This window comes from Denticeps clupeoides, chromosome 10, assembly GCF_900700375.1.
Source record: "Denticeps clupeoides chromosome 10, fDenClu1.1, whole genome shotgun sequence".
Classification (NCBI taxonomy): domain Eukaryota; kingdom Metazoa; phylum Chordata; class Actinopteri; order Clupeiformes; family Denticipitidae; genus Denticeps; species Denticeps clupeoides.
Window position 1 is genome coordinate 20,973,043 of NC_041716.1, and position 16,248 is coordinate 20,989,290.

General features: G+C 41.8%; 1 protein-coding gene across 2 annotated transcripts; it reads right to left on the reverse strand.

Annotated features, from left to right (window-relative positions):
• Positions 1-1,558: 1,558 nt before the first annotated feature.
• pik3cd (phosphatidylinositol-4,5-bisphosphate 3-kinase, catalytic subunit delta) lies at positions 1,559-16,019 on the reverse strand. Of its 2 annotated transcripts, XM_028993440.1 has the most exons (23): positions 15,851-16,019; positions 15,482-15,650; positions 14,338-14,566; positions 14,011-14,237; positions 13,309-13,488; positions 12,506-12,661; positions 12,162-12,251; positions 11,360-11,581; positions 9,606-9,702; positions 9,331-9,461; positions 8,802-8,855; positions 8,515-8,682; positions 8,294-8,415; positions 8,012-8,155; positions 7,834-7,933; positions 7,240-7,418; positions 6,517-6,626; positions 6,325-6,403; positions 6,086-6,253; positions 4,740-4,863; positions 4,018-4,163; positions 3,733-3,865; positions 1,559-3,619 (listed from the first exon to the last, which is right to left on the reverse strand). In XM_028993440.1, the coding sequence occupies exons 2-23, from the start codon at positions 15,617-15,619 to the stop codon at positions 3,485-3,487; spliced, it is 3,132 nt and encodes a 1,043-aa protein (XP_028849273.1). In that variant the 5' UTR covers positions 15,620-15,650; positions 15,851-16,019; the 3' UTR covers positions 1,559-3,484. The 2 variants fall into 2 exon arrangements, with proteins under 2 accessions (XP_028849273.1, XP_028849274.1); XM_028993441.1 differs by lacking the exons at positions 15,482-15,650; positions 15,851-16,019 and having other exon boundaries at positions 14,011-14,257; positions 14,338-14,448.
• Positions 16,020-16,248: the final 229 nt, after the last annotated feature.

The following is a 16,248-nucleotide window of genomic DNA, read 5'->3' on the forward strand; positions in this document are numbered from 1 at the left end:
ATTAAATTGTAATTTTCTTGTTGTTGAACTTTGTGTACAGAAACAGAGTGAATAAAATAGATGTATTCGTAGTTGGGGTCCTAGTGAACCGGAATTGATCTCTTCATCGATGGTAACTTAAGCACGTTGTAAGTCGCTCTGGATAAGGGCGTCTGCCAAATGCCGTAAATGTAAATGAAATGTAGATGTGTATGAGAGTGTGCGTGTGTTGTGTGTCGGTTGTGTTGTGTGTGTGTGTTTTGTGTGTGCGTGTATGAGGGTGTGTCTGTGTATGTGTGTTGTGTGTGTGTTTGAGGGTGTGCCTTTGTTGTGTGTATGTGCTCTCTAGGGCATCTGCTGAAAGGGCAAAGTGAAATGTTTGGAGTAAGGTAGCATACAGAATTCAAACACTGACACAGAAAGCAGAAGAAAAGAGAACTGAACTTCAAGGAATTCTGCTGGAGAGATGTGATCTTTAAGGGCTGTTCAGATTGACAGGAGAAGATGAATGGAACATGATGAAAGAAACAAAATAAGAAGAAATAATTGTTTAAAGAAAGTGGTGGAGGGTTATTATTAACAATGATAAGAGCCTGTGGGGAATGAGGCAACTAAGAAAACTGCCAAGTAACATCCTGCTGGGTTAACCCATTGTCAGTCAACATGCATTTTTAGATTTATGTAATTCACATCAACGACAAATAAAAGCCTCATCTGACTCATATCTGCTTTCATCATAACACCAGAAGAAGCCATGAGCAGGCAACTTCAGCAGTCATTTTTTGAGTATCTGTGCAATAAATTGGACAGATGTACTGGGGGAAAAAAAAAAAGTGTATTATGTTCGATGGAGCAGAGTGTAAAACGTGCTGAGTTACTATCCATAATTATAATATATGCCGGTGCCATGGTGGTAAGAAATATGGCCTAGTTCTCCAAGGTCATGAGTTTGGTTAGGTCCCTCCTCTCGTGTTCAGTGCAACAGACAAAGCTTTACAGTTTGCAGGTAAACGCGACACCTAGTGACCACAAAATCATGTACTTCATACAATACAGATTGTGGCAGGTACTTATGTCAATGTGGTGAAAAAAAAGAACTGCAGCAATGTACAGTGCATTCGGAAAGTATTCACTTTTTCCACATTTTGTTGAGTTACAGTTTTATTCTAAAATGGATTAAATAATATTTTTTCCTAAGAATTCTACAAACAACACCAAATAATAACAATAATAACAAGAATTGATGTTTGAGGTTACTTGAGGTTTTGGCAAATTTATTAAAAACAATAAAATTAGATGTATATAATTATTCGCAGCCTTTGCTCAACACTTGTTGATGCACCTTAGGCAGAAATTACAGCCTGAAGTTTTTTTTAATATGATGCCACCAGCTTGGCATACCTATCTTTGGCCAGTTTGGCCCATTCCTCTTTGCACCACCTCTCAAAGTTGGATGGGAAGCATCGGTGCACAGCCTTTTTTTAGCTCTTTTTCTATGGGATCATTCATTATTTGGCTCATTTAAGATTTTTTGCTGAGGTTTTGGTATGTACCCAACAGCAATGAATGAATCACAGACTGTGAGTTTTAAAGCAATTTTATTACATCTTCTTTGACATGAAACAATAACTGCACGAACAATGAACTGCTCCATTCACCTGCTGAATGAGGTAATTCTGTGTAGATACAGTAAAGCAATGAAAAAAAATTTAAAAGATTCTTGGAGAAGTCCATGGTTAAAATTGAACTTTTAATTTGAGCCATCTTATGATGGCTTTAGGACATTACAGATTTCAGACAACAGGATCTCACACATCCCATTCACCCGTTTCAACATATTGCACTCACAATAATTTTGAAATAAGGTGACATCACCATTCTCGCTTTTGAGGCACAGCACTGAACTGAAAATGAAGATTAAGAAAACAAAGGTGATGTTCAAGTGTGATGTTGCCAGTTTAGGTTTTTCAGTTTTCACTAATTCTGTGCAATATGGAATCAACCAAACCCAGCCACTGGGGACACATGTGACAATGTATGTCTTGGTGCTGGTCCCAAGTCCAGGTAAATGTGGAAGGATGCATCAGGAAGGGCACCCAGCATTAAACAATTTTTGCACAACTATTTGTGTGGACATTGGTGTGCTACAGCGCCCCCTAACGTGAGACGTAGAATACTGACATTATGAACAAAAGCATTATTGTGACAAGATCACCAGAGATGTGACATACAATGAAAACAAGCATGTGTATAAGCGATCAGAGTTCATATGCATTACACAAAGTTGTACTAAATCCCCCCCCCATCAAAGAAATCAAAATGAAAATAAATTAATTTGGGGTGATCTCATATGCATAGTGCTACAAAAATAAAGCATGGAAATGCTACATGAATAGACAATATTTTACTTGCTCATCTACAGTTTCATAGTTTAAAAAGCAGGTATCTGAGCACAATTTGCAAGTCTACAAATGTAGGTATTTCAGCAAATGACAGTCCGATACAGCATTTCATATCCAGCACCTTTCACCTCAGTTTTCACAGAGAACTGTGTACATAACATAAAAGGCTTAGGCACATACAGCAATTAACAAGTACATCCATGGCACATTTACAGTGCTAAAACGGACTGGTAGGAATCTAATAGCAGGTTTATACAGCTAAAATCACCCTGAAGTTGGTTCCAGAGGTAGATTTAATGAAGCAACCTCCTTACAAGAACTAGAATGTAGCTTATGTCTAATTACATAAACTCAATGCTACAAACTACAACAATAGCTAATGACCATTTCCCTGCACAAAAAAGCATCTCACCCATCGAAAGAGGCCAACATGTATACGTTTAAGGCCTAATTTTCCAAAGATTATTAAATAAAAACAACAATTATTATAAAACAATTCAATCTTAAAAACACAAAGTAATGGCAATTACAGAAAAAATATGTATACACCTTAACATAAATGTAAACTAGTCAAATCTGTTTTCACCTTATTTCTCTTCATTTGAAAACTCTTTATAATTAAGCATAATTTCAATGTGGCAAGTCAAGGTAAAACAAGTTAAAGAAGCAACCTATACATCCAGTAAGCATGTCTCCAGTTAAAATACTCACTTGCAGTCTTCAATTTAACAATGGCTTGTGTGTGGTCTGTGTGACCCCACTAAATTTACAAAGGCTATTCATGATTTTTCAAAATCATGGAAAATTGTAAACATTCATAGGTTCTTAGCAATTGTCACCCACAGGTCAACCAAATTTACATGGTTCTGAAGTTACATAATAATAGATCAAGATTTGTCTTTTTTCATAGGCATGCAGGTCAGCATCAGAGCTGAAAAAATACGAGCTTGGGTCGACTTGGGCAGTCAACAGCACTTTATGAAAAAAGATCACATGACAATTCTGGAAAGGTGGCCTATTGCTATAAGCCTGCATGGGTAGAACATCACGACTTCAGTGCAATTTTTGCTCCTCACCACCAGGCAACTGCTTTTCCATGTCCATCACCTATTGTCTTTGGCAACACTGTGCATCATCCAGTTGACCTTGGTCTTCCAGCTCTCTCGCAGAGCTTCATTAAACTTCACTTTGAAAATCTTTAAAGCCTCTTCTTCAGATTTCCCTAAAGCTAAAGAGTCCTGAAAGGCATAAAAGGATTTTAAAACAAAAGACCCACCTTCTAGCAATTGATCTTTGATAATCGTAATTATATAACAGTAATTCTGCCAGTAAGTCTGTATGCAAAATCCACCTTTAGGTACTGGATGTCTTTAGATGAGCTAAGCTCAGGAAGTCCAGCAGCTCTCATCAGAGCAAAGAGGTTCACAAACAGAGTTCCATTTCTGCAGAGAATCTTATAGGCCTGTTCGCAGTACTCCCGAAACCTGGGAACCACAGAAATAATAAATAAAACATAACCGAATAAAGGCATTATTAAAATGCACTATGCAAACACAGAGCTCAGTTATGAAGAAGGGTATTCATAGCTGAAATCAAGGGATCTTCTAATTACGCTGCTGGTTTTCTGAAATGTTACCTTTCAAATTTCTCACTGTTATTTGTTCTCCCTTGCTGAATCACATGAACAAAGTCATAGGTCAGGATGAAAGGCACACGTTCCCTGTTGATCCCAAATTTGGTTTTGAAGTTCCCCAGAAAATGCCCAAAGTCTATATGGAACAGCTTGAACAGAAAAAAATTGAGGTGAATATATTTAAATTACAGATGCACATACAAATGAAACAAACCAAATATTCTGATACATTAACTAGGTCATCTCGTGAAATTCAGACTGGCTCCTCAGTTCCACCTACGGGTGGATAATTGCATTGCACAAGTTCATGCAAGTTCTCCAAGGATGTGGTAAATCAGCACTGACTACATTGGCAACCACACATTCCTACTGCATTAGTACTGAACACCAATACAATCTGTTTAACTGAGAATGAAAAATCATGCAAAACACTACATTTAAATCATCACATATCAAGCCCAGTAGCAGCACAATCCTACTAGATGCTGTTAGGCTATTAAATATAGTGGCAGCTGTTTTTCTTGGAGCGAGAGCTTCATTTTCATTAAGTCCTGGCTTAATGCTGGCTTACACAAGCCTCACTTGCTGATGAAGCACAAATTGGCATCCGCTTTCTCCACAGATGGGGACTTGTGCAAATTCTGTGGTCCTCAAGGCATGATCAGATAAGCTCCTCTCTTATCTGCTGTTCAGTTCATCGTGTAGTGAAATAAACAAGCAGTTACCTGACCGTTTTCCCTGATCATGATATTGTCGCTATGGCGATCACCAATACCCAGAACATAAGTGGCTACACAATAGCCAGCACAGGACAGTGTAAACTCCTCAATAGCCTCTTCAAGCTTGTCACTGTTGGCAAAAGAATACAGAGAGAGAGAGCTGAGTCAGAGGAAGTCCTTTACCACAGTTGCAGCAACATTTTCGCACAGGTCTGAAGCAGTCAATTATTGCTACAAACTCTTTAAAGGACACAGAGTTGACAGGCTTTACACACTGCAGCATCACTACAAGGCGGCACGTTACAGGATGAGTCTGACAGCGTAACCCAGGGTCCAATCTCAAAACCTATCTGTTTTCTCTGGCTTTTTGTTAAAGTCCTAGACACTCATTTCACTTCACTTTGACACAGTGTCAATTATAAAGTCCAGTTTATCACAGAGTCCCCTTGTTAGATACAGATACAGACAAAGTTAAATTCACCCTAGTTAGGCTGTCCTAGTTAAGGTACCGGGCCACTGTAGCACCAATATACTACTATTTCAGTATCGGTCGTACTGTGCAACCGTCTGATGCTTCTGTTTGTTTTCTCCGAGACACGGAATCAAGCGCCCAGACTACTGGCAGACCGCAGTGAAGAGACCAGCAAATAAATCCTGGTTCCTGACAACTGCTAAACGAGGACATAGCATGAAATGAACCAGAGGGTCACCACAGCCACCACCACCATTACAACTACAGCTTCAGGGATCTTCAAGTGGACCAGTAGCATCATTATGGACACGTCAACTGGACGTCAACTGTAGGGCCTGTCAAAGCCCATACTGTATGTGATTTTGGGCTATATAAGAAATAAATGTTGTTGGTGTTGTTAACAGAAGCCCCCGTGTAAGAAGAGCACAGAACAGATTGGGCACCCCCAAACCATAACTGTGCAAGATTTTTAAACTGTGCATGGTGTTCTCAAGAGGTAATGATCATGGTGGTGGAGGCTCTCTGGTTTCACACAGATGAGCAGTGACCTTGATGGGCAGAGCTGTTTCATACCTATGGTACGAACACTGGTCGAGCAGAGGAAAGGAATAATAAAGCAAATTCAATTAATTTATTGCACGTCTAAAATGAGAGAATATGTGAACATATGCAACACACACACACACACACACTGATTCCCCCCGAGGGGCTGTGTGCAGCACCCATACCCAGCAGTGGCACTGACCACCACGCAGTGAACCGGCTCACCCGACATACACGGCATGTGAGATTAAAGACAACGGCACAGTATTTTTATGAAAAGGGAAGTGGAAGTCAAGCATGAAGACGCAGGTGTAATACAGGAATCCCCACTGCTCACCCTGGGTTTTTCGATTTGAGCCAGTTCAGCAGGGCATCCTTGTTAAAGGCTGCGGTGGCAGCACTGTTACTGTTATTCCGCTGGATGTTGGCAATGGTGTCCGAGTTCTTCACCACCTCGATGAGTCCCGTTTTATTCCCGGTGGAGAGGCAGCCATAGGGAACCATTCTAACAGACAGAAGCAGTCTGTGATTTAGAGCACTGCTGAGGCACACCAACCCATGATCAAGAAAACAAACCTGAGGTCCAGCCCTTCCCTTTTCCACAGGACGTCCATTAACTCTAGCATCTGGAGGGTCAGCATATCCTGACGCAAGTCTGTGTACAGGCAATATTGTAACTATTTACAGGTTTACATCTAATCAAATGACTTATTAGCCTCCATCATTCATTATAGTATTTTGCAATTTTGCAGAAATTATTTCACTCACCATCTCCATTTTTAAAGATGATGCCCACGGTGTCTGCTTGAGCAACCTTGCTCTTGTACATCAACCAGAGGGGTTTCATTTTAGAGTCCATGAACTTGCACTTCTCCGTGCTGAAATGTGGAATATTTTAGAACACATAGGTATAATTCAGGACAACATAAAAAAAAGAAACAATCCTGTCTCCTAGAGCAATCATTTAAAATAAATACACATGGATTTATTACAGTAATTGTAACAAATATAAGTGTATTCTGTTAAACAGAACCGTTCTAAGTAAGTAAATAGAGTTCGCTGATTAATTGATTTTGTTTCAATCATATGTAAGTTTGGAACAAAGGCTCATATTGTTTTTTATGTGTGATTTTTGTGTATGTAGGAGTTAACTGGAGTGGCTGGTTATGAAAGTCACATATATACCTGCTGGGTGCTTGGGCTGCAACTAGTACCCTATAAACTGCTGTCTTAGAAAATGACTAAATAAACCTGCAATCCTTTGATGACATAATGCTGTTAATTTAACCATCACTACTCCCGCATTCATGTCCACATGTTCAATTCCCACACGAAAACTGACATTCAATGTCACTGGTTAACAACCTAATCTACACACGATCTTCACACTACCAATGTCCTTTGCATAAGTATTTTTGCATTTATGTTACTTATGTCCTTATTTATTTAACATAGATGATCTTGTGGTGGTATGTGGTGAACTTTTTATACCAGATTTCAGAGAGGATGATACTGGGGCTGAGGGGAGACAACATGTCAGATAGTGCCTCCATGTAAGCCTCCTGACGGATGCAGACCTTCATGTCCTCAATGGTCTGGGACCTTGTGGCCTTCTGGGAGCCTGACTTCACAAAGTCATTTAAGGCCTTCATCTTATTCAGGGCCTCATTCTGCCAGAAAGATCGAGCAACAGCAGCTGTCATATGCAGGTCTGATATCCTTAAACTGGAATAGCTAGAGCACAAATGACACTCTACCACATAAAGAAAAGAAAAAATTAAAAATGTAACTGACTGGGTTTCAATATTCTTAATGACATTTTGTTTCTTTTTCATAATAATAAATAAATTTGGTGAATTTGTGGCATATTAGTGATTCTTCCTTCCTAAACTAGATACATTTCCTATAGCACATCATAGCTACAAGCAGATTTAACTTTCAGCCTGGAGCAGGGTAGAATTGTACTGAAAGAGTGTGTGGGGAGTGTTTGAGAAAATTTGACACCAGCCAGTAAACCACAAGAACAGGACAGACTGCTGGCAGACTCTAAAGAAACTGGAATGTTGAGCATGCTGCTGCTGTTACCTGTTTCATGAAGCTCTTGATGTGGTAGAGATTCCCTCTGCAATAGGCTTCCAGGATGAGGCCAAATCGCAAACTGGCTGAAGACACATGCATTTCTGACCTTCAAGAAAAGATGCATTTAGACGCTCACCTCATACAACTTCACACAGAGGTCCAGAACAAACAGGTGCCACTATACCTGAGGTGCCAGAACAGGAAGTGACCGATGTTCTTGTTGGATAGGGCTCTTTCCAGCAGAAAGGTGGTCAGGTCACAGTCCAGGTAGGACTCGTATTTCAGGACTTGGACCAGTTGGAGAAGGTACCGGAAAAGTTCATCATCTCTGTTGAGGAGAGTAAACAGGTTAGCACACTTGTTTTCACCTTAAAAGACCTAATGGCAGAGAAAACTGACAGAGAGTTGACTACTAACAAGGAAGGCAATGTCTTCTACATGAGCAACACCAAAACACAAAACCTACCGCAGCTTCCGTAGGCATTTGATTGTGAAGGATCGTACATAAGGGTCAGGGAACCTGTAGTCCAGTAGTTCCAGTGCATGCAGGACTGGAAGGTCAGGCCACTTCCGTAACAACCACACCATCTAAAAGAAATGCAGCAAGCGGCAAGTAGACTGTCCATCTGGGACAAGTAAGAGCCAAACCAAATAAATATTTGTAAAAAAGGCATTTTGGGAAGGTACCTGGGCCACGTCTTCATGCTTGTTCCACTTGCCAATGAGAAGTAATTTTGAAAGACTCTCGGGATAGTGGTCTCGCATTTCAACTCGAAGCTTCCACAGCAGCTCCTTCTCATCCTCAAAGATCTCTGTCTGGTTCTTATTGTCCACAATCTCCTTCAGCTTCATGTGCTGCAGGCATCCATGCATTGAAATTAGTGAATCAGAATAGAGAGGCCTTATGGATGTATGTGGTCTCTAATACAGCCCAGATTCAAAAATGGGTGTATAATAAATGATGTGATGCATACCTCCTCCATTGTGGCAACAGACGTCTCTCCGTCTAGACATGGGAGTTCACTAATCTAAACATGGGAGAGGTATTTATGTGTTTGCATTATTATTTACAATAAACACTGCACATGTGTCATATGAATGTGATTTGATTCACTATAGTGTGACGCTGCACCACCAAATAATTGAAAAATCACCAAATCTTAGGACAATTTCATGCTCCTGTTTTGTGGGAACAGTTTGGGGACATCCTCTTCCTGTTCCTGTTCCAACATGACTGTGCACCAGTACATTAGGCAAGGTCTATACAGACTTTACAAGCAAGTTTGGTGTGGGCCAACTTGACTAGCCTCAAACCAACAGAACACCTTTAGGATGAAATTGGAGTAGAAATTGTGAGCCAGGCCTTCTTCTTGCAAACAAATGCAAAAAATTCCCATAAACACACTTCTGATCCTTGTGGTAACCATACCAAAAAAGCTGGAGAGGGTGGACCAGTGTGATATTACAGTTCATGTGCATATAAATGTGCGTTTTCAGGCCTGCCTTGTCGAGTGGTGGGTAGCAGAGGGGGTGTGGTCTGATGTTGGGGAAGCGTATGAGGAGGCCTGCAGCACTGTCGATGTTGGGGTTCTTTTCCACCGTGCCCATAGGATTCAGCAGGTCACTTTTTTCATCTGGATACAATACAAAATGTTACCCATGATGCAACTGTCTCAATAAATGTACAACAGTCACTAATGTGAACCCTGAAATTTGTCTGAGTTCTGAAATGAGTGCTAAATATGTTCCATAAAAGGAGAATAATCCAACACACATACCTGGTACTGATGGCCAGGCTGACAAGGAAAAATCGCCAGTCTTGAGCTGATCCTTATAATCAAACACCATAGTGTTGACCCAAGCCAAAGGGCAGTCCTGAAGAACACAGCCACAGTACAGCAACGACCATCAGCTTAAATGTCACTTTAACACCATCTGCTTTCATAACAATCAACTATGATAGCTATGAAATCAGACAAAATCTATTCATCCTTTGAATAAACATGGAACAATTGAATTCCTGCAAATCAAACCTTTACTATAGCCTATATTTCTATATTTTTCTTTCTAATCTAAGCTCTTTAATCACTATTAATTATCATTACACAGGATAATTAAAGCAAGGATGATTATGTTTCAGCTGGCAACAATTTATTTAACACGAAATGATGAAGTGAGTTGCTTTGCACTTCTTAAACAACCGTTTGTGAAGGGTTTAATTATTGCTATGTATCAATCGAAGAAAACATCTTATTGCTGAAACTATTAGAATTGTGTTAAGAACTGTCCAACGCATTATTAAAGATTGGAAGGATAGTATGGAACCATCAATGAAAAAAAATCTTGAATGATCTTGATTGGTTATCACTGAAAACTCATGGGAAAAAGAAAATATATTTTGCACAGTTAATTTTAAATCATAATTTGTCTGCAGCTCATTCTAATAAATTATTTTACTTAAATCTGTGAATTGTATCAAATGGCAATTTTCTATCATACATTTCTTTATGTTTGATATAAAAAATACTAAATGTAGTACATAAAGCATATGATTTACAGTAAACAGACTTGCTTGCAACAAACATAGCAGTCTGCTGGGGAAATAGATGAATATGCTGCAAAATTTTTGAAAAAAAAACAAAAAAAAAACAGAAATAGATGCTGCAAGAGTGGCAGAAAAAAAAAGGAGAAGTAACACTGCCAGCACTAGTGACCCGACATCACAAAACCATTGCAGTGTAGCGATGGGGCATTTCCGTTTGTACCAGCCATGGTTATTTATACATGATTTCCAGCACTGTCTGGTCAACACAGACACTTCACTTTCACTTTCAACACAACAAAGTAGTGCAAATGGGCATATCTGGGTTAAGACAGCACCAGACTTCATCCAGTCTCTTCAAATCATACATGACTCAGAGACACCAGAGACTGGGGAGGAAGGCAATTTCCCCTGGTGATGAAACTCAAATTGTACTAGAACAAGATGGATTTGCAGAATATGACAACAGCAAACAAATGCCATTTCACACTTTACACATATGAATGTAATTGCCATGGAATGCCTTATGTTATCCTTTCACAGAAAAACTGATGGACAGAAGTCTTTAGCTTAAAATTGGATATAGCAGGGGCTACATTTCCAACCACATCAAACAGTCACACCTGCTGAACCATGTCTGGGCTTTTGAGAGCACTTTGAGCAGACAAAATGCAAAAAAAAAAAAAAAAAGGTCTGAACATACATTGATTGGCCATGACATTACCTATCATTGGGCAAGTTCCCCTTTTGCCACCAAAACTGCCCTGGCCCATCAAGTCTCCACTAGACCTCTGAAGCTGTAGTGTGGCATGGTGCATTATCCTGCCACTGCAGGGAGTACTGTGTACTTGGTCCAGTATAATGTGTAAGTAGGTGAACACAGGACCCAAGGTTTCCTAACAAGTGCAAAGCATTAGATTGCCTCCACTAGCTTTATTTAAATAATATAGATGAGACGACAGGCCACAATCTCTCTAAACACAATCTTACCGCTCGTTTGTTCTTCTTCTTAGTGGAGCGTGCTTTCTTGGTTGTCCCAACAACCGCATAAAGAGCCAAACATAGGCGGGTCATGCGTGGCAGGTCCCCCACACTGATATCAAACACCAGCTTCTGGTCCCAAAGAGGCTCAGAGGACACGTTCACCTCATTGCTGGTCACCACCTTGCAGAGCAGCTCACTTCCGTGAAACAGGCCGGCTTGCACCACAAGCTGAAAGAGAGAATAAAAGGATGTTAAAACAGGTAGCATCCAACAATGCTTGCGCAGATCATACAATTTTCTCTTTTTGCACAGCACGACTCAAATCCTCAAAATCCTCAAATCCTAGAAGCCCTTTTCAAATGACCAGATGCACAAAGAAAAAAAATTCTCAATGATTCACATGCCATTGCACTAGGAGGGCCTAGGTATTAAGCAAAAACCATAAAGATGACAAATATGCTGGATAACACATCACTGTTTAATAATTCTCTGACACGGTATGTCTGAACCAGATTCTCAAACTCAAGCAGAAGGAAAGTAGAGTGGTGGTTGAAAAATGCTGTCCTTTTCTAAGAATCCGGGTCCCACAGTGAACTGTGAAAGCCAGATAGTCACTCCCACTTCCTGTTTTGAACCGTTTCACCCAACCGCTTCTGATGAATTATGGGAAATATGTGGTCAGAGTCACACAAGCACATTGGTTATTTTATTCCTTGCTACTTCCAATGGTGTTGTACGGGTAAACATATGCACTTTCATTAGAATTGTGACTGACAGACGAAGAGACGAGAGCAGCAATGTCACCCACCTTCATGCCTTCATCAGCATTGACCCGGCTGCCCTGCACCAGCTGAACGTAGAACGGCTCCTGGATGGTCCACAGGGATGTAGTGTTTTGCTGATACCGTTGGATGAGACAGAGTTCAGATGTCAGATTGACAATCATACCTTTTGTGCTCATTTCCTTTTTGTCCGGCATGGTTTTCTCAGACACAAAGTGTGAGGAAGGGGAATGAGCACAAACACAGACACAAGCAGAAGAAAACATCACAACTTTAGCCCTCCTTCTGTACTTCTGTACTCACATTAACAAAAGGAGGAGACTGAAATAAATGAATTATGGTTGGAGTCCATGTCTGGGGTACCTCTCACCTTCTTAAGGGGCAGAGGGGGTGGTTTACTTGAGGAGCGGGTCTTAGTCACTTGGTTCGTTAAGCAACTCTGCTCCTCTTGATACTTGGTGATGGTGGAGTGATGAACCATGGTCAGATATGGGGTCTGGGCTTCATGCATGCAGCACCAGATGTACTGTGGGACAGAGAGCCATTAACATTCACATCTACATATACACACTCGATGGCTGGCATGTTGCAACTGCACTGTTTTTGAAGCCTGGTAGAGGAATGAGTCATCACTGCAGGTAGGAGGAGTTTCAAAACCAACAATGACCCCACGCTGACAAGAAGACCTTATTTACACTTCTTCTCCACTGGCAACCACAATTAGAAACTAAATGCTTCATACTGTTAAGAAGAGCATGAGTGTTTCTGACATGCATGTCAATGCTACTCTATAGTGAATCTGAACATTTATACAACTTTGACATTATTCTTGACATTTTTTCTTCTACAACTACAAAGACATAATGATAGTATAGTAGACAGCCATCCTGCACAGTGTTAAGATTTAACAGCATCGTCACAGCATTGTTGCTATGGGTATCATAGTCATCAAAATGTGGGATTCTCCCACCCCTAGTGGATGGTCTTCCATTTAAGGAGCCAAATCTTATTCCACTGACAAAATTCAGTATTGGTTACAGCCACATAAAGCAGGAGAGCACACAGAGACTTACACATGCCTTAATAAGAGTAATATCATCTATGTTGACAGGCTCATTTGGAGCATGAATGAATGAAACATTCCCATTTTTAAAATGCACGTTGACAAGTCACCTTGAACTGGCAGAGGGGGTGTTTCCCATATATGAACTCCCACCTCCCCAGGACCTGTAGGGTATAGTCCTCTGGCTTCTCCTGTCTGACAGGCCGGAAAACAGTGGCCTTCTTCTTCAGGGCGTTCTTCATCAGCATCACAGGCAAGTCCTGGGGGTCCAGCTGTAGCATGAAGCTCTCCTGGGACGGATGGAACATGCAGAGACGTTTGGTGCAATCAATAATGGAAGGCTGCATGAATATTTAAGCAGGAAAGATGGAGACCTGGTGGGTATGGCTGCATGGTGATATATGGAGAAGCTGCTCAAGTGTCAAATATCAGCTGCATGAGCCGTTCACCTCATATGCTTGTGCGAACATTTCCAGCACACTTGGTCTCCACCAGGCTCACAGTTTAAACAGCTTTTGCTGCTAATTCAATCTGGAGATCTTTCTGTTTGATTTGTAAAGTTGTAATTTGTAATGTTTTCTCCATGATGTCAGCATGTGCAGAATTTGGTTTGAGGAATTTGGTTGAAGTAAATTCCTATCGCCTTACATTTACAGATCTGGCTCAAGAAACATGAATTGTATGAAGTGAAGGGGCAGTGGTGGCCTAGCGGTTAATGAAGCGTCCCCTTAATCAGAAGGTACGCATGCTGTGCAGTGTATCACAATGACAATCAATTCACTCTCACTAAACAAAAAACGAAGCAGGCTGACCTCACTGCCTTCAAACTTCACGTTGACAAAGACCTTCTTAAAGTTGTGAAATTTGCTGCTCTTCAACAATCCAGAGCAAGGCTCCAAGTCACACGGGAAACTGGACTCCATCCACTCGTACCAGGGCAGCCGCTGACGCTCCTGAGCACGTTCCTCACAAAATGCACGCATTTTGGTGCGGAACTCGCTAACCTCATGGTTTTTTTGGGAGTCGAATTCATGCAGACCTGTAGAAGAAACCAGCATTCTAAATGCAAACAGTCACTAGTGAAGTAAAAAGATTTCAATCCCAGCTATCAGACAGAAACTAAGGTTGGAGAGGCTGACCTTTGCCAATCAGATGGCTGATTTGTGTGTTGATGAGCTTCTCCACACGGTCTCCCTCGCGGGCCACCAGCCGCAGGATGGGCAGGAAGGGCCGGACGTCACAGAGCCGCCGCTGCTCGTCCTCCAGGTCCTCGCGCTCCGCTGTCAGATTGATGCAGGTGAAGACGTATGCGTCTGGGTCGCTCAGTGCGCCAAAGAGCGGCTCCCCCCGTGCTGCTCTCCACAACATCTAACACAACACCAAATACACACTTCATAAGCAAACACCAGACTAGATACGTGTAGAGAATCCTCACTTGCAAGGTGTGGAAGTGAAAATGATATGGAGTGTGGTGTTAACCTAGGTTGCTAGAACACCAGCATGAATAAGAAGTTGATGAAGAAGGTAATGACTTTCACTCCCATTTAATCTACGTGTGTGTGTGTGTCATTTTGAATAAGCAACAATGCTTCTCATTCCACTCAAGAATATGTAAACCAGACTCCAGCCAGAGATCCAAAATTTCTGCATACATCAATTCAATAAACCAATTCCTAATAAGAAATATAAGTCGTGATCTACTGACCATGTCCTAGTGTTTCAATTACCTCTGTGTAGAAACCTCTTCATTCCATGCTCAGTCTTTGTCCAGGTACTTTCAGTTATGGAGACATGCATTCCACACTCATACACATAACAATTACTTTCACTGGGCTGGTTTCACACATGTGGGACAAGCCAGTTTTCCTCACGATTGAACATCAAATTGCACATTATTGATAATCAAGATCCCAAGCACGCTGTTTGCGGTCTGCTATACAGTCCATCCTTTAAGGAGTGTTCCTCAAGTTCCCTACACACACAAGCTGCTTTCTTTTTGGCCCTTGGGCAGATGGATTCAGGGTTCAGAAATCGAGCTCTTGGGTCTACGATCGAGACAATGACACAGCACAGCACTGGTTCATCCAGTAATCAGCATGAGAATGAGGATGTTTGTCTGAGGAACATTATAAAGAAATGTTCACAGCCAATTCCGCTGAAAAGAGCAGGTGTTTACTCTTCTCAAGGAAACAAGATGCAAGAACGTGCCGATCGCAGCATTAATCATTGGAAATGAAGCCAGCGAAGGCTGCCGTGCAGAAGGCGGTGAGCACGGCATCCTACCTTCTTGATCGTCCCAATGGTGTCGCTGCAGGAGACCTCCAGAGTCAGGTAGATGCCGGTGGGCAGGAGGAACTCCACCGTAACCTGCTGGCCATCTTTCTCCCAGACATCCTGCATGCCAAAGACCCCCGGGGGCATGGCAGCATCCAGTCATCAACCAATGGCCTTACTGCTCCACACACAAAACATGATCAATCTCTCAGATACACCTGCACAGGCAGCATGCTGCACCACGCCCACGTAAACAACGCTCTCCCACGTCCGTTGCGTTTGAACAGGCTGAAATGTGACATGTGACTACGCGAAGTTGCTCCGCGGACGCCGGGATTAGCAGCGTTAGGATATCGGTCATCAGATCGCCGCACTTGCCTGATGAGCGCTACGCTGGTGCTGCTGCTGGCCGCTGCTTCATGCCTCCGTGCGACAGCGAATCCGTGGAGTGGAAGCGGGGAAAGAGCGGACACGTCCGCGCTACAGAAGGCGGCGGTGGCGCATCGAACCGTCCGCTGCTGCCACTGCTGCTGCCTGGGGAGCGTCGCTAAAGTGCCGCCGCGGTGTGACGCTGGGACTCCGCCCCCTACATCCTCATATTCAAATTCAATTCGACCAACATAATTACACTCGACCATGTCACATTTAGTAAATATGGACTATTATGTTATGCAATGTAATGGTGATAATACGTGGGGCAAGTCACGTGTTCAGTTGTCCACTAAATATCATAATTTCGTTCTAATAAAACGTTTCCACCATTGTCCCCTTCCCAT

Coding starts and splice junctions, on each gene's coding strand:
- pik3cd (XM_028993440.1), bottom strand. CDS start 15,619: ATGCCCCCGGGGGTCTTTGGCATGCAGGATGTCTGGGAGAAAGATGGC. Junction 8,156..8,293: donor AAATGCCTACGGAAGCTGCG/GTAGGTTTTGTG, acceptor TCTCCTCAACAG/AGATGATGAACTTTTCCGGT. Junction 7,934..8,011: donor TTCCTGTTCTGGCACCTCAG/GTATAGTGGCAC, acceptor CTTTTCTTGAAG/GTCAGAAATGCATGTGTCTT.